The 24101-nt window shown below is 57.4% G+C and overlaps 3 protein-coding genes across 8 annotated transcripts; 1 reads left to right on the top strand and 2 right to left on the bottom strand.

The window, feature by feature from the left end:
* ARHGEF15 (Rho guanine nucleotide exchange factor 15) lies at nucleotides 1-12072 on the bottom strand. Of its 4 annotated transcripts, XM_029927332.1 has the most exons (16): nucleotides 11954-12065; nucleotides 9525-10180; nucleotides 8464-8796; nucleotides 8177-8231; nucleotides 6965-7023; nucleotides 6635-6846; nucleotides 6342-6502; nucleotides 6021-6173; nucleotides 5788-5917; nucleotides 4502-4576; nucleotides 4250-4342; nucleotides 3995-4155; nucleotides 3755-3907; nucleotides 3279-3361; nucleotides 3055-3159; nucleotides 1-1531 (listed from the first exon to the last, which is right to left on the bottom strand). In XM_029927332.1, exons 2-16 carry the CDS (start codon nucleotides 10129-10131, stop codon nucleotides 1380-1382), a joined length of 2532 nt encoding a protein of 843 aa, XP_029783192.1. In that variant the 5' UTR covers nucleotides 10132-10180; nucleotides 11954-12065; the 3' UTR covers nucleotides 1-1379. The 4 variants fall into 4 exon arrangements, with proteins under 4 accessions (XP_029783192.1, XP_029783189.1, XP_029783190.1 ...); XM_029927329.1 differs by having other exon boundaries at nucleotides 6021-6502; nucleotides 11954-12072; XM_029927330.1 differs by lacking the exon at nucleotides 11954-12065 and adding an exon at nucleotides 11413-11444 and having other exon boundaries at nucleotides 6021-6502.
* On the top strand, nucleotides 10640-22607 carry SLC25A35 (solute carrier family 25 member 35). Its single transcript, XM_029927333.1, has 8 exons — nucleotides 10640-11003; nucleotides 12682-12807; nucleotides 18117-18391; nucleotides 19045-19756; nucleotides 20656-20721; nucleotides 21176-21328; nucleotides 21696-21830; nucleotides 22001-22607. The coding sequence occupies exons 4-8, from the start codon at nucleotides 19382-19384 to the stop codon at nucleotides 22172-22174; spliced, it is 903 nt and encodes a 300-aa protein (XP_029783193.1). The 5' UTR covers nucleotides 10640-11003; nucleotides 12682-12807; nucleotides 18117-18391; nucleotides 19045-19381; the 3' UTR covers nucleotides 22175-22607.
* Nucleotides 22571-24101, bottom strand: RANGRF (RAN guanine nucleotide release factor). 3 transcript variants are annotated; one of them, XM_029927334.1, is made up of 5 exons: nucleotides 23886-24081; nucleotides 23682-23798; nucleotides 23257-23413; nucleotides 23058-23143; nucleotides 22571-22851 (listed from the first exon to the last, which is right to left on the bottom strand). In XM_029927334.1, the coding sequence occupies exons 1-5, from the start codon at nucleotides 23984-23986 to the stop codon at nucleotides 22728-22730; spliced, it is 585 nt and encodes a 194-aa protein (XP_029783194.1). In that variant the 5' UTR covers nucleotides 23987-24081; the 3' UTR covers nucleotides 22571-22727. The 3 variants fall into 3 exon arrangements, with proteins under 3 accessions (XP_029783194.1, XP_029783195.1, XP_029783196.1); XM_029927335.1 differs by having other exon boundaries at nucleotides 23682-23753; nucleotides 23886-24080; XM_029927336.1 differs by lacking the exon at nucleotides 22571-22851 and having other exon boundaries at nucleotides 23091-23206; nucleotides 23238-23413; nucleotides 23886-24101.

Here is a 24101-nt window from a genome sequence, read left to right as displayed (position 1 = left end):
TACAGGTCCACCAACATTTATTGAGGGGTTCACACATGCCAGGCACCGTGCAAACCTGGACGGCCAAATGCCAGTCCCTTTCTCCCTCTGAGTCTCCCAGAGTCCTTCCACCTCCTGTGGCTGGCATGGCAGTTGCTGTCCTGGGCCAGTTGCCACCCATGAGCAGAAGGGACAGTGTGATGATCTAGCTCAGGGGAGGCCTGGTGCCAGGCCTGGGCCCCCCTCCTCGCCAGCAACTGTCTGCTCGGCTTTGGCTCCTTCCCTCCTCTCCTTCTGGCATCCTCCAGGGCGGTTTCTCCCCTGGAAGGAGATGCTCTGGAGGGGGCTGGGGAGTCACACTGGCTCTTTGTTCTCTCCCCACAGGTTGGCCCAGTGTCTCTGTGAGAGAGCCTCGATGAAGGCGGGGAGGCTCACTGGCCTGCGCTGCCGTCATCCACAGCTCCTGTCTCTTCACCCAGACCCGGAGCCAGTCTGAAGCCCACAGCTGGAGCTCATGACTGGATACGGTTCAGGTTGGAGGCCAAGTTTTGGGCAAAGAAGCTTCAGGGAGCTTCAGGCCGCAGCCGTTGGCTATGGACCTCTGGCCCAGCGCCATGTCCTCTCACCCCCAGCTCTAGCCTCTAGCTGCCTGGCAAGCCACACCCAGCACATCTCAGACCTCCTGCCTCCTTGGAGAGAATAATGGGGAAAACAGGGGGCAAGGGGAGACAGGGAGCACTTGACCACCTGGTTGGAGGCAAGACTACACACATACACCCTGTTCAGCAGAATCACCTTCCCTGATACATCCTGATACACGGGCGCACACACAGGTTCTGAGACACACACTCTGGAGTCTTCTAGAAGAGAGGAAGTGGCTTGAGAGGGCACAGGAGGCACCCCAGGAAAGGAATCTAAAGCTTCCCAGACTCAAAAGGCAGGACAGCTGTGGCTGGAGAACCGGGCCGGGACACTACCGGTCTCCGGAGCCCAGACCCCCATCTCCGGTGGCCAGATGGCGCCCTGCTCATCGCCGCTGGCTATTTTATCCCGACTTGATCTCCGGCGAAGCCCTTCTTAAAACTTTACTGACCGAGCTTGGTCTTCCTTGGCTCTGAGTGGAGCAGCGATACTCATTGGCCAGGGGCTCGGCCAGCTCAGCGTCCATTGGCTGCTCTGCACTAAGTCTGTCTCCATTGGCCACTCACTCAAGCCGCCCTTATTCTCTTTCCTGGGTGCTCATTGGCTGCCCTCTCCAGAAGCTCCGTCCCTATTGGTTGCCAATAGAGGTAGCGTTTCCACTGACAGCGAATCCAATGGATGGATGGGCTTGGCCCTCCCTTTGCCACGTGCCAGCTGTCCCAACCTGTGCACCACCACCCACTGCCCCCCGGCCGGCCTTAGGGTGGGGGAGCGCTGGGGGGGCCTGAAGAGGGCCCAACGGCCTCGAGGAGCCTCTGGTGCTGGCGAAGGTGCTTCCTCCTTTCGTGTTCCCCTGTGACTTCACACACCAACTGGGCAGGGAAGGCCCCAGGAAAGCCCTTTAGCCAGCCTGGGGAAAGAGAGACAGGGGCCCAAGTGGAGCCGGGGCAGTGGACGGGTCACGAAGGAAAGGAGATACGAGGGAGACTGATGCCCGGGGGTCACGGTGAGTGTGGGGAGGAGTGGAGAAGCCCCGAGCATCAGCAGAAAGGCCATGAGAGGTGGAGACATCGGCAGCCACAGCGGATGTGCGGCATTCCTGTCCAGCCCTGCTCATCTCTCATCAACGCTGCTCATCTCACCGGAGGGAGAGCTGGAGTCCTTCCAGGACCCGCAGGGTCTGGTCCCCCTTACTTCGGTGACCTCATCTGCTTCTCTCCCCTTTTTCATGCTGGCTGGCCTCCTTACTAGTCCTTAAACACTCTGGCCACAGGGCCTTTGCAACGACTCCTGCCTTGGTCTTTGACACTCTTCCCCCAGACACCATGTGCCTAACTAAGTTCTTCACCTCTGTCAAGTCCTTGTTGAGGGGCACCTTGACCTCCCTATTTATTTATTTTTTAATTTTTTTTAATGTTTATTTTTGAGATAGATAGAGACAGAGCAGGAGCAGGGGAGGGGCAGAGAGAGAGGGAGACATAGAATCTGAAACAGGCTCCAGGTTCTGAGCTATCAGCACAGAGCCCGACGTGGGGCTTAAACCCACACAACCCGTGAGATCATGACCTGAGCCGAAGTTGGACGCTTAACTGACTGAGCCACTAGGCACCCTTATTTTTATTTTTTAAGAGAGAGAGAGAGAGAGCCAGCACCTCATTGACCTCCCTATTTTAAACTGTAATCCTGTGGCACCTGGGTGGCTCAGTCCAGTAAGCATCCAGCTTCGGCTCAGGTCATGATCTCACGCATGGTTCACGGGTTCGAGCCCCTCATTGGGCTCTGTGCTGACAGCTCAGAGCCTGGAGCCTGCTTCAGATTCTGTGTGTTTCTCTCTCTGCCCCTCCCCTGCCTGTGCTCTCTCTCCCTCAAAAATAAATAACTTAAAAAATAAGTAAACATAAGAAAAATTGTAATCCTACCCAACCCGGAGACGCCTGACCTTGACCCTGTGCCACTTGTGTTTTCCCACAACCGTAATAACCCTCAGACACACTGTATCATTTAGTTCCTTTTTTTTTTTTTAGGTAGTTCCTACACCCAAAGCAGGGGCCTGGACTCATGACCCTGAAATCAAGAGTTGGGTGCTCCAGCCAGGCACCCCCTTATCATTTACTTTGACATTTGCTTCCTCTTTATTGTTTCTCCTCTGTGGGAACATGGCTCCAGCAGGGCAGGGGCTGTGTGATGGGTTCCCGGCAGCTAGGACAGGGAGCAGCGCCTCGGAAGTGCTTAATAAACAGTCACTGAGTGCAGGGCCCCTGGGTGCTCAGTTGGTTAAGTGTCTGACTCTTGATTTCAGCTCGAGTCATGATCTATTGGTTTGTGGGTTCAAGCCCCACATCAGGATTCTCTCTGCCCTTCCCCCTCTCTCAATAAGTCAATAAGCTTTTTTTTTTTTAATTCACTGAATAAATAAATACAAAAATCGCTCACCTTCGGGGCTCTTGTGCAGGTGTCTGGGCAGAGCCCTGGACTCCAGACGCCGTACCTCAGTCCTGGCCGGTGCCGAAGGCTCTGAACACAGGTCCTGCGAACAGTCTGCGTGGGGGTGGAGGGACATACAGCAGGATCAAGACCCTTTTCAGCTTCTCCCCCATCTTCCCCCATAGCCTCACTTTTCTTTCCCTCGTCTCCGGGGGGAGGGGGGGGCTACTCACCACAGTTGTCATAGACGGTGTCTCGGGAGCAGGGAAGGGGGCCAGGGGTAGGGAAGGCTCCCAGCCATCGCTGCATGTCCGATCTGGTGGGGACATAAGGAGGGGTCACATTTGAACCGGAAGGTCCTTCTTTATTTTTTTTTTTTAATTTATTTTTCTAACATCCAAGTTAGTTAGCATGTAGTGCAACAATGATTTCCGGAGTAGATTCCTTAATGCCCCTCACCCATTTAGCCCATCCCCCCTCCCACCACCCCTCCTGTAACCCTGTTTGTTCTCCATATTTAAGAGTCTCTTATGTTTTACCCCCCTCCTTGTTTTTACATTATTTTTGCTTCTCTTCCCTTATTGAACCGGGAGGTCCTTCTGAGGGACAGACAAGGGCCGCCCAGGAGAGAGACTGAGGAGGAGGGTGGCAGGCCCTGAGCAGCCACGTGAGGGTCCCAGGGTTTTTTTCTGAAGGTGACCCAACTCACAGGGATGAGGCTTGGAGGAGCCGGTGGGTGGGGCGGCCCTGGTGGTTGCTGAGGAGGGAGAGGCGGAACGTCGGGGGTCCAGACGGGTCGGGAACCTGCTGGGCCTGGACCAGGGAGCGATGGGCATAGTCCAGGACCTGCAGCCGCTGCCCACTGCCCAGGGAAGAAACAGTTCAGAGGGGGATCCGGCTGGCTCCGCCCTCTCCCCACCCCGGCCTGGGCGCCCTCCCCGGGACCCACCTCTTGGGCTGAGTGATGAGCAGCAGGTCGCTGAAGAGCAGCAGGCAGAGGGGGGTGAAGCGGGGGCGCGAGGTGAACAGCACACCCCCCCTCCGGCACCCTAACTCGGTCAGCTCCCCTTGCAATTCCAGGCGCCTGGACCAGGACACCAGGGGCAGGGCCTGCGGGGGGGGTTGTGGGGGGAGAGGTTCCGGCTCATTGCGGCGCCGCGGGAGGGAGGGGAAAGGCGAAGGAGGGCCTGGGCAGGGGCTTCACCTTGACTTTGTGAAAGCGCAGCCTCTGAGTGAGTCGGATCAGCTCCTCCGTCTGCTTCATGCGCCCCACCTCGGCGCTACAACGCTCAATGATCTGGGGTTAGGGGGGCCGCGTCACCCAGCCCTCCTACTCCTTACCTCCCCTACCGCTTCTCCCCACCGCCCGCTGGCGCCCCTCCCCATCCCCTATCGCCCCGCCCCCGCCCTCCCATCCCCTGCCCCCTCCCGGCCCCACAGGGCCTGTCCAGCCCACCTTGCTGACAGCACCCAGGGCTTTCTGGGCGTTCTCCTGGCGGCTGGACCCCTCCTCTGTCTGCCGCAGGATATTCTGGGGACAAAGAGGTTAAGGGTGACTGGGAGCCCTGCTCTGTGGCCCGGGGACTCAGACGACCCCGCCTAGCTTGACAAAATGTTCCTAGTTCACCGAGCAGACAGACCTCACCGCTCACCCACTGCCTTAACCTGAGCGGGTCCTGTTACGTCTCTGGGCCTCACTCTCCCCATCTGTCAAATGGGGACAATAATACCCACCCAGCAGCCCAAAAGCACTGCTGTAACAATTAAAGGAGGTAATTACTCCACGAGTCCTGGGAATGAAGTAAATGAAAATAAAATAAAATAAAATAAAATAAAAAAGGCCTGAAGTAAATGAAAAAAAAAAAAAAAGAGGCCTGCTACTATTTTTCATCATTATCAACCACAGCTCTTAGCGCAAACAATATAGCAGAGTGATTCGGAGTGCCTGGACGCCCATTTTTGCCTCTCTCAATTATTCTGTGTATGACCTGGGGCAAGTTATGTAACCTCTCCGTGCCTCAGTTTCCTCATCCATAAAGTGGGGTAACAGTTCCCACCTACAGTGGCTGGTAACGTGAAACAGGCACACGGCACTGAAATCCAGGCTGGTTAGCTGTTAAGGATTAGTATTATGAGCATTGCATTGTCTACACCCAGGACACACAAAAACTGAGTAAGATACTAAGAGGCTGATACCCTGGATGGGGACTCCTCTCACCGGGTCACCCACATCAGGCGACCTGGTTTAGGAAGAAGTTTCTACTTTGAAACAGAAGAGCGTTGCTCTGCCTAATCCCCATCCCCGGTATCGCCGTGCCAAGGCGCCTTTTTAGACCGGTTTTCCCTAAGTGTCCTGCCTGCCGTGGAATGTTCGCACCACGGAGATACTGGGCCTCACCCGACGTGCCTCCTCGAATACCGCAGACATTGGACAAGCTGAGATTTCCTCACCCCCCCAAGAGCTAATCCGTGCCTCGTTGGGAGTGAGGTCACCCCCACTGGGGAGGCTGCAGTGAGAGACTTCAAAGGCCACATGTCACAGTGCCACTGACACCCTGAGAGAGGAGGGGACCCGCCCAAGGTCACTGGGCCAGGTAGCTTTCACGGCGCCCAGGTTGCTCCCAGAGACATCGGTGAGTTCCAGGTAGGCTTCGCGGGTCCTGGGCCTAGAAGCCAGGCGGGAGGGCCCCCACCCTCGGGTGGCGGGGGCGTTTCCCAGGATGTCCCCGCCAGCACAGGTACCTGCACCAGCATCCGGAGCCTGGTGATGCGCTGAAAAGGCAGCAATAGGAAGGACGGCAGCGGCAGCCGCTCGCACTTGGGGAGGCTCTGCAGGCGCCGCAGCTCGGCGGAGAAGCGCACGTTCGTGTCCCTGCGAAGGCGGTCCGGCAGACGGCGTCCACCTCGAGCCCCGCCCTCCCCGCCATCTGCCCCGCCCCTGCTCCCCTTCTCCCCGCCCAGCCCCGCGCGCTCACATCAGGCGGCTGTAGGTCTCCTCCTGGTACTGCTGGTTCCGCACGTAATCCACGTACACCGAGAAGGGGCCCACGGCATGCTCATGCACCACGTCACACAGGTCGCTGATGTGGGGGGAAGCGCGCACGCGGGATAGCAGCGCCCCCAGAAACCTGGAGGGGTCGGGGAACAAGCCATGGAAGTGGGGCACAGTACCAGGGCTCACCGAGAGCTGGGCGCTATCTGGGCCCGTGGAAGGGAGGACCTGGGACAAGCAGCACGCTAAGGGAGTGCTCAGCGGCCTGAGGCCCGGCTTGGTGCTCGGACAGGCCCCCACTGACCGCTCGCTGACTCCCTGGACTCGCTGCACGTTGGAGAAGAGGGTGTGGTGGTCCCGGGGGGTGAGCGTGTCCCGGAGGGTCTGGCTCAGCACAAAGGTGTCCGTCAGCAGCCGCAGGGAGCGCAGGTAGGAGGCCTCGGAGGTCACCACCTCAAAGAGGCTCTGCGGAGGAAGAGCAGGACAGTGGGCCGAAAGCCCCCGGCTCCCAGCCGGCCCCGGACCCAGCTTTCACCCTCCTCCCCTGTGCCAGCCCGTCCACCCCGCCCCCCCACACCCGACCCCAGGCGTGCCCACCTCCTGCATGCGCCTCTCCTGGGAGCTGAGGGTGTCTAGGAAGCCGCTGGCCTGCACGGCCGGGAGCTCTTGCCAGAGCGTGTTGCGAGGTCCGGGGGGCCGTGCGAAGGTGGGAGCCTCGCCGGGGTTTGTGGGAGAGGGACACCCGTCCTCGCCGACCCCCCAGAGCTCTTCCGACAGCACCGCCGCTCGATAGTTCTGGTACAGGGGTTCTGGAGCACGGACACGGCCCATCAGGGGAGCCCAGCGCCCCGGAACCCTACCCCCCTGGAACCCTTCCCCCCACTGCTCGATGGTCACGGGAGGGACCCCGGGGCCAGAGGCTCTCACCGTCCTGCAGGGGCAGCTCCCAGTTCTGCTCCTTCAGTGACTCCAGCCCCTCCTTGTCCCTGCGGAGAAAGAGGGATGGAGTGCCCCAGAGCCTCGAGTGTCACACACCTCCAGGGGACGCTATGCACATGCTAGCATAAGGGCACACAGGTGCTGTGCAGGGTCCGTGAGGAAACCACACACACACACAATCATTTGTGAGGGGCGCCTGGCGGGCACAGTCAGGTGAACATCTGACTTCGGCTCAGGGCATGATCTCCTGGTTTGAGAGTTCGAGTCCCACATCGGGCTCTGCACTGACAGCTCACAGCCTGCTTGGATCCTCTGTCTCTGCCCCTCCCCTGCTCTCTCTAACAAATAAATAAACGTTTTGTAAAATTATTTATGTGCCTGTTATATATGAGGCACTGTACTGCACGGGCCCGATCCATTCCTGTGATCTCAATTCCAGACACTTCCAAGCCTCTCTCTCCGGGTCCTCATGTACGGATGGTTGTCTGCGATGTTCTATTTGTGCCTCAGTGAAATTCAGCATGAGCAAACCCAAACTCACACCTCCCTGCTCTGTCCCATTGGAGCAAGTTAGACACCTAGGAGATCCCAGCAAGTGTTGCATAAGTGAGTGGGGCCGCACTGGCTCTGATAGGGGTGGTGAATCTGAAATGATTAATAGGGGCGCCTTGGAGGCTCAGTCGGTTTAGTGTCTGACTCTTGATTTCAGCTCAGGTCATGATCTCATGGTTTCTGGGTTCAAGCCCTGTGTCAGGCTTTGTGCCCACAGCGCAGAGCCTGCTTGGGATTCTCTGTCTCCTTCTCTTTCTCAGTCTCTCTCTCTTTCTCAAAATAAATAAACATTTGAATGATTAACAAGCCCAGATGACACAGAAGATGACATAGAAGAGGCGTTCCTGGTGCCAAATAGATTTATAGATTTACAGACAATTGCAATAGAGGCTCAAGGTCCTGGAAGTAAAAGAGAGCCATTGCTGTGGGCAGGGCTCTTTCCCACTGTCGCACTTAACAACTCTGTGGAGTAGCTGGCGTGCTTACCCCCACCCACAGATGAGGACACTGCAACCCAGAAAGGTTAAGTAACTTGTCTGAGGCCACACAGCCGGAAAGGGAGCCCTGGCCATCCTTCACCCCACATTCGTGAAGGTGGGATTTCACTGGGTCTGAAGCTTAGTCGGCCTTGGGGTAGGGGTTTGGTACCTGCCCTCCAGAGATGCCGGAGGAGTATCCTGACGACCTTCATCGGGACTGTCCCCTGGAGAGAGCGCCCAGAGTTAAGAGAACAAACCTCCAGGACCCCTTGCACCCTGGCACCTCGCACCCCCCCCAAGCCAAGTAGAGATGTCAATATAAAACCTACAACTCCCGTCGGCCCACAGCAGCTGGTGGGGAACGAAAAGTCCAGGGCGGGTCATGGGTGGTAGTTTATAGGTCTTAATGAAGATCCACCACCAGCCCTTCCCTTCCCACTTCCGGAGGCCCTGTACCTGCTGGGACTCCGTCTTCTGAGGGCAGATCAGGATCTGGCTGCAGGCGGTCCCCAGGGGCCGTGGTGTCTGGCCTGACCCACGCTGGTTTGGGGGCTTTGAGGGGTGGTAAGAGTTTGCGCTCGGCAGTGGAGCGGTAGGACGTAAGGACCACGGGGGGAAGACTGAGGCTTGGAGGGTTGGGGCGCGAGCGGGAGGTCCTCAGGGGGGAGGCCCGGCAGAAAGCCCTAGGGCCATCTTCATAGCTCCCCACAGGTGCCCATCGGAGCTCCAGGCCAGGCCGGCCTCTGTGGCAGACGCAGGGGCAGCAGGGAGGGCAGGCCGGGGCAGCATCTGGGGGGACAGGGGTGTCCTAAGGAGAAGGCCCTGGGCGCCTGGCCCTGCCCTGCCCGGGGCCTCCTCCCTCCTCTTGACCTGCCTCGCGGTGGGACACAGTGGTCCAGCCCCAGGCATCTATCTCCTCCACCCTCTCTGCAAACCCCCCCAAAAACATGGAAACTCAATTTTTTAAAAATCCCAACATGAGATCCATTTTTAAAAATGTAGCCCTTGGGGGCGCCCGAATGGCTCAGTGGGTCAAGCATCAGACCGACTGCAGCTGAGGTCATGATCTCGTGGTTCATGGGTTCGAGCGTTGTGTCAGGCTCTGTGCTGACAGCTCACACAGAGCCTGGAGCCTGCTTCAGACTCTGTGTCTTCCTCTCTGTCTGCCCACCACACCCTTCCCGTGCTTGTGCTCTGTCTCTCAAAAATAAATAAACCTTTTTTATTTTTAATTTTTTAATGTTTTATTTATTTATTTTTGAGAGAGAAAGAGACAACATGAGCAGGGGAAGGTCAGAGAGAGACAATCCGAAGACAGGCTCCAGGCTCAAGACAGGTTACAGGCTCTGAGCGGTCAGCACAGAGCCCTACGTGGGGCTCGAACCCACAGACCGGAGATCATGACCTGAGCTGGACACTTAACTGACTGAACCACCCAGGCGCCCCTGAAAGAATCCAGTCTTAAAGCACTGAAAACAAAGAAGCCCGCCCAGGCCAGAGCTTGACAAGGCACTTACCAGGAGCACCATTCTCCTGTGACCCGCTCCCAGCAAGGTTGCTAGGTGGAGCCTCTCTCTCCCCATTCACATCCATGGCCCCTTGAGGACCCGACTCCAGGGCATCGGCAGCCTGGACCTTGCCTTCAGTCCCCCACTCAAACCTGCCAGCCAGTCTCCGCACAGTGCCTGGCGCAGAGGCAGAGCCACCCTGGGCCAGGTCCCCAGCCTTGGGGAGCAAAGGCAGAGTGTGGGGTGATCCGGAGGGTTTGGGTGGGGGAACTGGAGACTGGGGGGCGGGTTCCGGGGTGACGGAGCGCCTGGAACCTGGACTGGGGGTGCTGGAAGGCGAGTCTGGGGAAGTCTGGGAGTCGAGGCTGGCTTTAGAAGCCGAGGGGAGCAGGAGAGCAGGGGGCTTGAGGGCCGAGGCTGGGGGCTCCCAGGGGAGGGGGGCGCACATCGGGGTTGGCGCATCATTGGAGGTGAGGGGAGCTTCCTGTGGAGAAGAGCCGTTGTGGTGGGACCCTGGGGACTGGGCAGCCCTGGGGCGAGAAGGGGGACGGGGGCGGATGATCCGAGGGGGCTTCTGGGTAGGGGGGGTTGCTGCAGGAAGAGACTGGGCTGACATCTCCCTCCAGGCTCTTCAAAGGAGTGGGGTACTCTTCTGGAGTCATCCCCTGAGGAAGAGGGAGGCAGAAAGGGACCCTGAATGCCCCCATCGCAAGGGTGGACACAGGCCTCCCAGCAGAAACTGTTTGCAAGCCAATGGGGCAGGATTTCAGGGGCGGGACGGGAGGGGAAAAGGCCGGTGCCCTCCCTCTGCTTCTCTCTCCTCTCCACTGTCTCCCTGGCCTCACCTCTCACCCATCCCAGCCTCCCAGCCTCCATTTCTCTCTGTCTTTTGGCTTCTGCGGCCACAGTCAGGCCGGAGGGGGCAGGGAGTTGGGCGTGGGGACCCCCCCGCTGGAGACCCAGGCTGGAGACCCGGGTGCATCGGGCTCGTCCTGGGGCCAGACGTGTCTAGCTGCAGAGCTGTGCGTACGTGCGTGCGCGTGTGTCTGAGTGCATGAGCGCGTGTGCGCGAGTGGTGCTGAGATCTTACGCTCGGTGCGGCCAGGCAGCGGGTGCGGCGCGGTGCGGGCGGAGCGCTGGTGTGCGAACGGCCGCGCATGCGCAGGCGCGCCGCCCCGGTGCCGGGCAGCGAGGGATGCATCACTATTTCCCTGCTCCGGCGGGCCCTCCGCCCCCCATTTCCCAGTTCCTCTCTCCGGACTCTCCCTTTCCGGATTATTTTTAGTCTCCTTTTCCTGCCTTCAAGATTCCTGGAGCCTCTGACCCCAAGAGACCAGGAGGCCCCGGGCATGATCTCTACCCTGCCCTGGCCTCATCCCTGCCTGCCTCCTCCGCCGCCCCCCCCCACGCCATCTGCTCAGAGAGGCCCCCGTGGGAGCCTGGGTCCTGCCAGGATGCCTGGTGGGGGGTCAGGAGACCAGACTGAAGGTGAGAACCAGTGGGGCCAGGACGCCAAAACCTGGGCTTCACCTCCTCCTGCGGGAAGGCAGCTGCAATCCTAAGAAGGCAGCAGGGTCAGGGCGGTGCCCACAGACTGCGCCCTGGAGTTGGCCGGAGAGTCAGACCCTTCCAGGCCCCAGATTGGGTTCTGGAGAAAGGTTGCCGGGTGGGGGCTGGGGGCCGGAGGCTGTGAGCCTTGCTGCTCAATGGCCTCTTGTGTTCTGGCAGGAAGCTCCTTAGGTGACCCAGGCAGTGGCCTCACCAGCTGGCGGGCTCCTCCCCCTTGTCCCCCTTCAGGGATCCCTCCCCCCACAAGATACCTGAGTTTACTTCCTTTCCCGCCCCCCCCACCCAGGCCTCTCTCACAGGGACCCAGGTACTGGGCCCCACCACTCACCCTTCAGTCCTCTCCACTCTGTCACCTCCCAGGGCTGAGTGAGTAGGGGCAGGAAACAGGAATCGGATCCTCCTCCCAACCGGACACCCCCCCTCCCCAACCACACCGCACTCCACATGCGCACACTAGGGTTCTGGAAGATGTGATGGGCCCAGGATCCCAAGGGTCCCGGGAAAAATCGGAAACTCAGGCATGGGGAGTGGGCTGTTCCATATGCCGGCGTTCTGGTGTTCAGTGCCTTGCTGTGTGGACTGGGGGCATTGGCAGGGGCCTGGGGTGAGGATGGAGGATGAGCTGGCCAGGGCTGGGCTGGTGGCAGGGCACGGGCGTCTGGACACCTCTGTATCAGCTGAGGGATGGGGTGTGTGTCCCTCCAGGACGCGCCCACTATCTGTCCCACACCACACACAAGAGCCTGTCCCTTAAGCTTCTAACCTGTCCCTCTGGGTGTGAGGCAGTCCCTTATGTCACACCACGGGACCCCCACCCAGGCTTCCCCCTCCCTGACTCTGCAGTAGTCCCCCCTCCTCCCTGAACTTACCTTTATCTTTCTGGGAGCTGTTTCTATTTTCAGCCTGTCCTGCCGACCCCTTGGAGTGCGGAGTGTGGGGCCAAGTCTCCGAATGTCTGTGCCTGTGTTTCTGGGGCGGGAACTGAGGGCCCAGATTGAGATCTCCACAGAGGAAGCCAGTTCCTCAGCCCCACCCGGCCATTGTGTCAGGCGTGTGTGCATGTGTGCATGGGGGGTGGGGGGAGGGAGCCAGGGGGGAGGACCCCACTGGGGAAAGGAGGTCTGAGACCCGGCTCTCCTCCAGGTCGGGTGATGTTTGCTGGGACCCCTTCCTTGATCGATCACCCTTCTCTGCCCACCTCTCCCTGGGTCCCTGCCCCTGACTCTCCCTTTCCCACTGGGAGGCCTTAATGTCCACTGGCCAGTGCAGTCAGTACCACCCGCCCCCCACTAGGGGTGGGTGGGCAGGAGTCCATCTCACCTCTAACTTGCTCTGTGCCTGAGGAGCTGGGTTCCCAGGGCTGGGGGTGTGCCATAAAAACAGAGAGGGTGGGGCGAGCCCCGGCCTAGCCTCGATTCAGGCTAGTGGGAGGAAGATCCGAGGGCAGTTATGAAATCCGGGGGCCTCTGCCCACGCCCAGGTGCTACTCTTTCTAGATCTCCGTGCGCACACGCACACACACCCAAACAAGACACTGGAAAGAAAGGCCGGAAAACTGGTGTAAAAACGCTTGACCCCTTTCTCCTCCGTGTGAAAGGCAAAATTGTAACAACGACCAACCAGGCACTACCCGATCCGCCCTCTGCCCTCCGTGTCTGTCCAGGGGCCTCCTCACTGGCTGTGCCTGCTGCCTGGAAACCCGCCTCCCAAGACATCCCCATGGGTGAGTCCCTCATCTCTTCAAGTCACCTTCTCATGCGGGCTGCCCCACCGCTCTGAAACCGCCGGCCACCGCCTCATGCCCCATTCCGCATTCCCTACAGCAGCCATTCCTTGTAATCCACCAAAATGTTTGCTATCAAATTGACAAATTCTGTTCACAGTCAATTATCTTCTCGTGTTAAAAAATAATGGGGCACCTGGGTGGCTCAATCGGTTGAGATTCCGACTTCGGCCCAGGTCATGATGTCATGGTTCATGGGTTCGAGCCCCGCGTCAGGTTCTGTGCTGACAGCTCAGAGCCTGGAGCCTGCTTTGGATTCTGTGTCTCCCTCTCTCTCTGCCCCTCCATGCTCACACACTCTCTCTCGTTCTCTATCTCTCTCTTCTCTCAAAAGTAAATAAACATTAAAAAAAATAGGTGCTTAATATTTTAGGAATTGAATAGCATTGAATTGAATCCTCCCCATGGTCCACTAGTCTCTGACTCTCCCTCCCTATGGACATTTCCACGATTTGTTAATACCACCTGTTTCACCACACACACACACACACACACACACACACACACACACACACCCCAGGACCAGGAATCCAATCTCCCAGCCCCCATCTCTAGATCCTTTTGGACTTTCAGGGAGAGGAAATCTTTCCAAGAGTACTTTACAGACCCCATCAAGAAAGCTGAATACATATAGTAGCCAAAAGAACCCTGCTTTTTGCTTCTTTTTAACTGAAATGGGAATATCTTATTCACTTTCCTATTTACAAAAATAACATTTAAAAAGATAGCCCCAGGGGCGCCTGGCTGGCTCAGTGGGTAGAACATACAACTCTGGATCTCAGGGTTTTGAGCTCAAGCCCCACACTGGAGGTAGACCTTACTTAAAAGAATAAAAATAGGGACAGCACCTGGGTCGCTCAGTCAGTTGAGCCAGGGTCATGGGATCGAGCCCAGCATTGGGCTCTGAGTTGAGCTTGGCGCCTGCTTAAGATTCTCTCTCTCTCCTTCTCTCCCTCTGCCACTCCCCCCCTAACTCAAATAAAAACAAATAAATAAATAATAGGGGCACCTTGTGGTTCAGTCAGTTAAGTGTCCAACTCTTGGTTTCAGCTCAGGTCATGATGTTGTGGTTGGTGAGTTCGAGCCCCACATCAGGCTCTGTGCTTCTGACAGGGCAGTCTGCTTGGGATTTGCCTTCTCTCTGCTCCCACCCTGCTCTCTCTCTCTCTAAATAAATAAACTTTAAAAATAAATAAATAAGACAACCCCCAAGTGCTGGTTAGCTGCAAACATGAATGGGACTTGACACGGTCTGAAACCCAGGGGAGAGCGGGGGTGCCGGCAGAAGCGGAGCGGGGTGGACCGGACCACCCTGGGCCTTTACTGTCCTCCCAGACTTTCCCTCTGCTCTCTCTGTCCCAACTGGCCCACCGGAGGCCTCCTATCAGCCTGGCTGTCGGTGAGAGACTCCTCCTCCCCCCCAAAACCGAAGCTCCCTGGGACCGCACTCAGAATGTTCTAGCATTCCTGACCAAGAGGCTCTGCTGGGCCCCATGGCTCAAAGAAACCACAAAGATGAAAACTTTTCAGAGCCATAAAAGTCACCGTCTGTTTATATGTTTGCTCCATCTCATTCCGAAAAGAAACCGAGCTCCAAAAATCGTATATCCACCAGATTATTTTTGTATGAACATATATTTGTTGTACAAATGCTTTTGCAAAGGTCGGGAAGGCTTTTCATGTAATAATACAGTGCCCACCCCCTGCAAGCTAAAAGCTCTCTATTTTTCCATATTCCAGAAAAATACCATCATTGTTTTGAGTCTCTATGCTGCCTTTTCCCTTTAGCATTTTGCTCTATGACCATTTTTCATTTTGCTACATGGTCTTTGTGACTACTGCTTTTCCTGGTACATAATATTGCATCAAGTAGGTTTTTTGTTTTGTTTTGGTTTTTTTCCTGATTTTTATTTATTTTTGAGAGACAGAGAGAGACAGCATGAGCAAGGGAGGGTCAGAGAGAGAAGGAGACACAGAATCTGAAACAGGCTTCAGGCTCTGAGCGGTCAGCACAGAGCCTGACATGGGGCTCAAACCCACAAACCGTGAGATCATGACCTGAGCTGAAGCCGGACGCTTAACTGACTGAGCCACCCAGGCGCCCCTGCATCAAGTAGGTTTTACCACCTTGGTAAGAACAGTAAGTCTCCTAGGAAATGCTTCACGCCCCTACCCCCACCCCCACCCCCACCTGGTAGGGTTCCCTGCAGCACAGCCAAACACAAGAGCCTCCCCGCCGGCCACCTGACCCAGGTTTGGTGAATCCTCTGGCCATAGAGAATGGTCCAGGAATGCATGAGTCACCCAAGCAGGGACAACCTCCCTGAGAAGGAGCCGCTCTCTCTTCCCTCCAAGGTCACAGAGCAAAAACAAGGTAGGTCTAGCCTGATTATCGAAGCCACACTAGGAGCTTCAATGGGATTATTTTGATTTTGCTCAGAGATTCTTTTCTGGAAGGACGGAGGAGTCCTCCAGGTTTGTTTGTTTTTTAATCTCTCATCTCTTTACCTCAATCCTCCTTCGGTCTTTGGTCTTTCTCACGTCGCTCATCCGGTGGCTGGGAAAGGCTTCGTGAGCAGACACCTAGACTGTCCCCTGAAAATCAGGGAGGGGTTGGCCAGGCCAAGAGGCAAGGCATGGGTGCCCATTTGGGGGGACCACAGGGAGTGGGCCCATCTGGAGGGCTGGGGAAGAGAGTCTTAGCTGAAATGGAAAGGGGGTTAGGAGGCTGGAGGAACAAGTAGAGGCCACATGGCGGGCAACTCGACGGGGCAGAACGGGCATGGAAGGCTTCTGAGCGGGGATGAGGCGAGCGGGCAGAAATGGTTTTGACCATTTCCTTACTCACCCCCACCTTCCGGTACCTGGTTTTCCTTTGGGGAGCCATCATGATTCTAGTCCACACGGCCCATTCCGGGGGGCGGGGGGCGGGGGAGGCGTGGGCCAGAAGCAGCCAGTCAACACGTGCGCTCTTCCGTAGCCACTGAGGTTGACTCGGGTGAGCGTGTGACACACGCCGGGCCGTAGCATAATCCACACAGGACTTGGGCTCCAGTCACCGAACAAGACATTCTACGCTCTCTGGTAGGTTATTTTTCAGAGATGGCTGCAACAGGCCCTCCCTTCCCAAATTCCCTTTTGCAATGTGACTCTGACACTCTTCTCATTAAGATGAAGAATTTAGGGGCGCAGGGCGACTCAGTCAGTTAAGCAACCGACGCTTGATCTCCGCTCAGGTCACTATCTTACAGTTTGTGAGTTTGAGCCCTGTGTCAGGATCTGGGCTGAGCGGGTTGCATCTGCTTGGGATTCTGTCTCCTTCTCTCTCTGCCCATCCCCAGCTTGTGTGTGCTCTCTCTCAAAATAAATAAACTTTAAAAAGAGAGAGAGAGAAAGAGAAAGGAAGAATTTATTTTCCCTCCAATTCAACCTGGGCTGGCCCCATGACTTGCTTTGATCAAGAGAATGTGAAGAGTGACACTGTGTCTGTTTGGGGCCCAGGCCTGAAGAGGGCTGGCAGCTTCAGCTTTGTTTTCTTAGGAGCCGGCCATCATGCAAGGAAATGTCGGTGAGACCACTCAGTGGTGACAGGCCTTGTGGAGAGAGGAGCCACTTGGAGAACCAGGATACCTCAGCCAGGATCGAGGTCTTAGGACACATGATAAGGCCATCTTGGCTCCTCCAGCCCTAGCCCAACGCCCGTCTGATACTGCATGGTGTATCCACACTGAGCCCTACCCAAAGGTTTTTGTCCCTTTAATGTTTATTTTTGAAAGAGAGAGACGTAGCGTGAGTGGGGAACAGGCAGAGAGGGGGAAACACAGAATCCGAAGTAGGCTCCAGGCCCTGAGCTGTCAGCACAGAACCCGACACGGGCCTTGAACCGACGAATCGTGAGATCATGACCTGAGCCGAAACCGAGTCGATGCTTAACTGACTGAGCCACCCAGGTGCCTCAAAATTAAGCTATTTAAAAAAATAATACTATAGGGGCACCTGGGTGGCTCAGTCAGTTAAGCATCTGATGGTGGCTCAGATCATGATCTCACGGTTTGTGAGTTCAAGCCTCACATAGGTCTCTGAACTGACAGCTCGGAGCCTGCTTCTGATTCTGTGTTTCCTCTCTCTGTCCCTCTCATACTCTGTCTCTCTCTGTATCAAAAATAAAACATTTTTCAAAATTCTAACTAATACTATAAAACTAATCTATCTCTAGGGCATCAAGATATTAAAGACAAAAAGCCTAAACAAATAGTTCCAAATCTTCAGCACACATCAGAATAACTTACAGCCCTTGTAGAAACAATTGTCAGTCTTCATCTCCTAAGCTCCTGGTGCTGGAAGTCTAAGGCAAGACTAGAGAATCTGAATTTCTAGGAAATTCCCAGGTGCTGCGGCTCCACGGACCACACTTTGAAAACCATTGGGGTAAACTGCAGGATGAAAATAATGATTCATTCTCATCCCATCCACCAGGTGGCGAAATCTAAGAGCATTCCTTGGAAATTTCCAGAGGACTCCTGCAGAGCCCCTCCCGAGAAGCCCCATTATCAGCTCTACCCTCCACCCCTCCTAACTGCTCAATGAGATAGCAGTACAAGGGCGAGATGGAGGTGACTCAGGCTGGGGCTGGGGGGCTGGGGGAGGAGGGCACCCAAGAACTCCCAGGGAGGCGAAGGAGTCCGAGGGTAAACAATTGTTAATTAAAATAAGAAATGTGGCTAAGTGCTTGAGGAGAAAAACCGATGGAAACGACTGAACGTGGAGAACTTGAAAAAGCTTCGAGTGTCAGGAGAAATAAAGGTCAAGGTGAGGAATGGTTTTGGGAATCAACAAAAGAAGAAGGAAGCGACATGCCCAGCAGTGGCATCAAGACACTCAGGGCACAGGGGTCTGACAATCTCCTGGCTTTTATTCTGGAAACCTGATAACTGAGCACTTAGTACAGGTCCAACACTTTCACTCATGTTAGTGCAAAAGATAATTACCAGTTTTGTTTACAGAGGAAGGTCTGAAATGTTAAGTAACTTGCCTAAGGTCATCCAGCTGGTGAGCGAGAAGATCCAAACTGGAACTCCAGAGGCTCCTAGTCTAAATCTAGTGGCTGCCTCATACACAGGCGGCAGCCAGCCTCTGCCGCCGCCTCCTCCCTCCCTCCCCAGATGACATCCCCCATCCTGCTTTCTTTCTCTCTCTTCCTCCTTCCACCCCTTCCCAGGGTTGCTAGCTAACCCAGTCTCTTTTCTCAGTTCTCCCGTGATTAACTGTTGGCAGACTCATGAGCAAGGACAGGAGTCCAGGATCCCAGGCTCTCCCGCCACTAGCTGACAGTGTAAACCTAAACCCAGGGATCTAAACCCTGCCTTGCCCTGTCCGCCCTTCTCTGGATTGCCGCAAGGATCAAGAGCTCAGGGCTGTAACTGCGCTCCCACGCCAACCTTCGGGGCGCGCAGCTAGCCGCACCCCTGCGCTGGAGCCTACGAGTACTCTCCCTCAGCCTCAGGAGATCCATCCGGTCCAACAGGTGTGTCCCCATCGGCACCTGCGGGCGTAGCCGCAGCCTCCGGGTTCACCTGGCGCCGGAGCCCAGGAGGGAGGGGATCCACAGTTTGGCACAGACCCGGACAGAAGCTGAAGGGAGGGGCGTCCTCGGCCCGCGAGAGGAGCAGCCCCAAACCCCAGCCCGGGAGCCCCGGGTCCCCCGTCTCCTCACCGCTGGAGGGTCGCCCCCTCCCGGAGCTCCCAGTCCGCGGCGCCGGCGTGGCGAGAGTTAATTACAACAACCTCTCACCGGATTCCGGGGGCCGGGTCGCCCAGAGCACCTCCCATTGGCCGCGGAGCCGGCTCGGCGCTGATTGGCTGGCGCTCGCGGCTGTGTCTCTCCCCGGCTCCCCATTGGGCACCGCGCTCCAGTGACTGGAGCGTGGCGGCCCGGCCTCCGCAGGCTTCCCGGGGCCGGAGCTGCAGCGGGCTTGGGCAGCTGCCTGGGGACGCTCATCCCGGGCTGGGGTCCCCACTTGCTTCCCCGATACAGATCGATCCCGTTGCCTTCCCCGGGACGCCACCGATCTTCTCCCGGATCCTTTTCCTCCGTAACCCGTTGTTTTTCTTTTTCCTTCCTCTCGGGTCCCATCTCCCCAATCCGCATTTCCCTCCCCTGCTCCCGGGCCCCCGTAGCCAACCATCCTTATCATCCCACCTGCCACCCTCCTGCCTTTCCGCCCTTCCTTGACCGCAAATCCTTAACCGACAGAGCCCTGCCAGTCTCCCCAGACTCTCCTAAACTCCTTTTTCTTCTCTCTTTGCCAGCTCCTGACTCCCAAAGTCCAGCTAACCCTTGACCTCTTGACATTTAACCTTTACAGTCTTGACTCCAGACCTCTCCCGTTCCTACCTCCTGCAACCCAGACTGCTAAGACTAAGGCCCTCCCACTGATCTGACCCTCCCCCCCTTCTCTGAAGCTCTTTTTTACTTTCTTACCCCTGTGCCACTTCCTGTTACTGCTACCCCACCATGGACTTCTTAATGAGCGGCCTAGCAGCCTGCGGGGCTTGTGTCTTCACCAACCCCCTGGAAGTGGTAAAGACCAGGATGCAGCTGCAGGGGGAATTGCGGGCCCCCGGCACCTACCAGCGGCACTACCGAAACGTCTTCCATGCCTTCATCACCATCGGCAAGGTGGATGGCCTGGCTGCCTTGCAGAAGGGACTGGCCCCCGCCCTCTTATACCAGTTCCTGATGAATGGCATCCGGTTGGGCACCTACGGGCTGGCCGAGGCTGGGGGCTACCTGCACACTGCCGAAGGCTCCCTCAGCCCTCCCCGAAGCGCAGCAGCTGGGGCCCTGGCTGGGGTCATGGGAGCCTACCTGGGGAGCCCCATCTACATGGTGAGAAGGGTCATGCCTGGAGCCGTCAGGCAGGCACTTGGTGTAGGGTGGAGCCTGGGCCTTCACAAGCTAATACTGAGATTGGAAGTGGGTCCGAGTAGGGGATGATGGGGAATTTAAGCCACACATATCAGCGGGTGTTGGGGTCAGGGAAAGTCCTGGGCATCACAGAATTAGAATCCCACAGTGTTCTCCTTTGACTTTTCTGGAATAGGTGAAGAAGGGTCAATAGCCTTAGCCCAGAGAGGGGAAGTGACCACCTCAAGGTCACACAGCTGCCTGTTGCTAGGATTAGGCCTGGCTTAGGGCTCCTCCTGAAAGATACTGGGAGGCAGTCAGTTCTGGAAGAGAGGCAGTCTGGTCTCCCTCTCAGGGACCAGGGACAGTGACCTCAGATTCAGGAACAGTGATCCCTCCAAAACTCAGCCTCCACATGCCCCCGTGAGGTTTGGAGGCCAGAGAGCGAGTTTTACAGATGACCCCTCACAACCTGCCCCGAAGTTTGATGGGCAGGCGGGTCACAGTGGTGGGTGGAGATTTAGTCTGGGCATAGGAGCTGCTGTGATAGGCCGAACACCAGAATGTTGCCTATTGGGAACAGTCTTAGGAAATGTTGCCATTCTCCAACCTCCCCACCCCCTACCCTACCTCCCCAAGGGAAGGAGGATGTAGAAGGGGTGGGGTGTCTTGCTTTGCTAAGAGATCCATCCCCTGGGACTGGAGCCAAGGGACACAGAGTCTCATGACCAATTCGTTAAGTGGGAACAACAATAATTATCAGATTAAAAGGATATTCCTTGCCGAACACCCTAGAGGAAGTGTGAGGGGGTCAGGCGTTTAGGTCTTTGGGGCGGGAGAGCGGCCACCAACCGGAGCCTGGGATGTTCTCTCGTCCGCAGGTGAAGACACACCTACAGGCACAGGCAGCCTCGGAGATCGCGGTAGGGCACCAGTATAAGCACCAGGTGAGGGTTTTCCAGCCCCGCTGGACTCCCTGCCCATTCTTTCCCGCCCCCCTGCCCTGCCAGCTCTCTGCCCGCCCCCCACAGCTGCAGCCTGGCCCAGGCTCTGCCTGGTCCATCAGTTTAGCCCCACTGCGTCCCTGGAGTCCGCCCACACCTCTTTGCCACATGGGCCCCACTTTCTCTACGTCTTCTGCACCTGTTTCTCCCCTCCCATTCTCCTGGCCTGTTCCCATCCTCCCTTGCTTCCTGCCCCTATTCTGGGGTGACGGTGAAAGGAACAATGGGGGGAGGTGGTAGACACCTGAAGGCGTGCCACATTCCGACTCCTAAGTCCACACGGAACTGGTTGTCCACACACTGGGTGCCTGTTAAGGACCCATCCTTGGCAGTGTTAGGTGGCAGTCCCCGATGCTGGGGGGACTGAAGCCGGCCCCCATGGTCTTCCCCCTACCAGGGCATGTTTCAGGCGCTAAGCGAGATTGGCCAGAAACATGGTCTGGTGGGGTTGTGGCGTGGGGCCCTGGGCGGCCTGCCCCGAGTTGTCATCGGTTCCTCCACCCAGCTGTGCACCTTCTCATCCACCAAGGATCTCATCACTCAGTGGGAGGTACTGCCCGGGAAAGGGGTGGGGCCACCCCGGAGATGGGTAGGGGGGAGGGCAAGCTGAGGGACCCCCACACACACACACCCAGAGGGGACAGTGCTAACATTCAGTGTGAGGGACCGGCAGGAGGGTTGGGGCTCACTGACTCTTGACGCCCTTCCCACAGTCCTCTTGTCGCTTACCTCGAAGACGGTGTGAGTCCTCAAGCATCCTGCCCTTCCTCCTTCTGAGTGTCATCACACTGGATTATAACTGGTGGTGTGGGAGCTTCCCGAGCGACCAGCTCTCTGTGGTGTCCCCAGAGCAGGGCCTGTCCTTTCCTAGGGCTTGAACGACTGGCTGACAAAACTCTTCCTCCCTCCTCCCTTAGATATTTCCTCCCCAGAGCTGGAAGGTGGCTCTGGCGGCCGCCATGGTGAGTGGCATCGCGGTGGTCCTGGCCATGACACCATTCGATGTGGCCAGCACGAGACTCTACAACCAGCCCACAGACGCTCAGGGCAAGGTAAGGGAGAGCCCTGGCATGGCGGCAGGCAGGGAGAGCCGGGGGTGGGCGAAAGCAGATTGTGGGGGCCAGTGGGACAGCTGGAAACGCAGACGGCTGAGATGAGGCCCTTGGTGGGCGCTGACCAATCCCTTCCCTGTGCTCTCCCTCCCTCTCCAACCTGCTCTCAGGGCCTCATGTACCGGGGAATTCTGGATGCTCTGTTGCAGACCGCTCGGACAGAGGGCATTTTTGGCATGTACAAGGGTATAGGTGCCTCCTACTTCCGCCTTGGCCCCCACACCATCCTTTCCCTCTTCTTCTGGGACCAGTTACGCAGCCTCTACCACACGTACACCAAATAGCAACAGCACTCCTTCCCACACCAGCACATCAGTGCTCCTTAGGCACTCCCGCCTCCGCTGCTGTGTCCCGGTGACTCCCCACCAGCCAGCTGATCTTCTCATCCGTCCAGGGGGACAGCCAACTCCACTCCCTGTCTTCTCAGGGTTGAATCACTACAAGGGATAGCTTCCCTCCCTTTCTTGGGTGTCACTTTCTTCAACCCTTCCCTACCCGTCCTCCTGGACACCTTCATACCCCTCTCTCAAGGCTGAACCAGTCACTCCAAAGGATTTCCTCCTTGTATTTCGGCGGCCTTGGGTCCCTTCTGATCCTGTGCACAAACTTTACACTCCCCACTCCAAGACCAAAGGGGACCGGGGGGCCCAGATGTCTTGTCAGATGCCACGGCACACAGATTACCTTGCGTATAAAGCAAGTTTATTTCTGCAGGCAGGAGGTGTCTTGTGTTTACGCACAGGGAAGGAAGGAGGGGACTATCTCCTAGCCCTGGTTCCCCGTTGCAGAACAGGGCCCCCATGTGTTTCAGCAGCTTCACGCGCTATTTCAGGATCTTTACTGGGGACCAAAGATGTCAGGATCGTGAAGGGTCAGACTGGTCACCAGCTGTTCAAAGTTACCCAGGCTCCAGGGCAGAAGTGACAGATTTTCAGGGCTAAGGGATGACCTGTTGTCAGGGCTTGAGGGTGGGGGAACAGGAGAGAGAAGGTCATCCAGGCTTCAGTGTTGCAAGTTCCCGCCTCCTGTTCCCTGGAGGACCCTAAACCTCTGGCCCTCTCCCTCTTTCTTGGAGGACCCCACCAGCCAGTCTCCCTGCCCCTCCCCTCCCAGCAGATCCTCCTGGGGACCCAGTCATGAGCCATGTGTCCTATCTGTCCTCCTTACGGGGGCTGATTGAAGGTAAGCAGCAGATCAGTCTCATACTGGGGCAGCCGCAGCAAGGCCTGGTGCACAGTCACGTCCTTTGCTACCTAAAGACATCAGTGTCAGGATGCTTACCTGACTCCTCCCCCCAGCTCCCCTCCACCTGCGCGGGGGCCACTCCCTTCACCCCTCCAGGAATCTTACATTCCCGTGTCCTCACCTGCTGGTTTTCCTTAGCCACCTGCTGCTTGCCAGAGAGGACCCAGGCTTCTTGACAGTAGTCCCTCAGGGCCAGGTTCTCCAAAGAGAGGGGCTGCACAGTCTCCACTTGCACAGCCCTAGCCTCCTGCACCCCGCCAACGTCCTCAAAGTGGTATCTAGAGTAGGGGGAGCAGAGTCAGGCAGGGGCATCTGTCACCGCGCCTGCCCTTCCCCCCCCCCCCCCCCCCCCCCCCCCCCCCCCCCCCCCCCCCCCCCCCCCCCCCCCCCCCCCCCCCCCCCCCCCCCCCGCATCTTTGAGTCTTTTGAACTCAAGGTGTTGCCCTTGGAGTTCTCCTGGCCCTGATTAACCGTCCAGCCGCAGGCCCCGCCCACTCCAACTCCAGCCCTCCCATTGGCCAGCCAGGCGGGCACCGCCTCCCTTACCGCGCAGCCTCCTCTCCCTGCACGTGCGCCTGCAGCTCCAGAAGTTCCACGATCAGGCTTTGGTCCGTCACGCTGTGGCAGAAGACTTCCTGATTGTTCGGGACCGGCCGGAGGTCGCTGGAGAGAGGCGAGGCAGACCCCCGGGCTGACCCCGCTGCTCCCCGCATCCCACCCTGTCGGGCAGCGGTGCCCGCGCCTTCTCACCTCACATCGATGGCCCCGGGAGGGAGAGTGGCGGAGAAAGCGCCCCCAAACAGCGGATAGTCTCGCGTGGGCTCCATGCGCTTGGGACTAGGTCCGGGCATGACAGAGATGCAGAAGAAAACCACGTGCGGCACCGCCGCTTCCCCTCCCGGCGTTTCGGGGCAGCCCCCGCCCTCTCCGGGCCACCTTAGCTCAGGCCCCTTAGGGTTTGGCCCC

Source organism: Suricata suricatta, chromosome 17, assembly GCF_006229205.1.
Source record: "Suricata suricatta isolate VVHF042 chromosome 17, meerkat_22Aug2017_6uvM2_HiC, whole genome shotgun sequence".
Lineage (NCBI taxonomy): Eukaryota > Metazoa > Chordata > Mammalia > Carnivora > Herpestidae > Suricata > Suricata suricatta.
The sequence above is the reverse complement of the archived record's forward strand: the minus strand, read 5'-3'. Positions and strand labels throughout refer to the sequence as shown.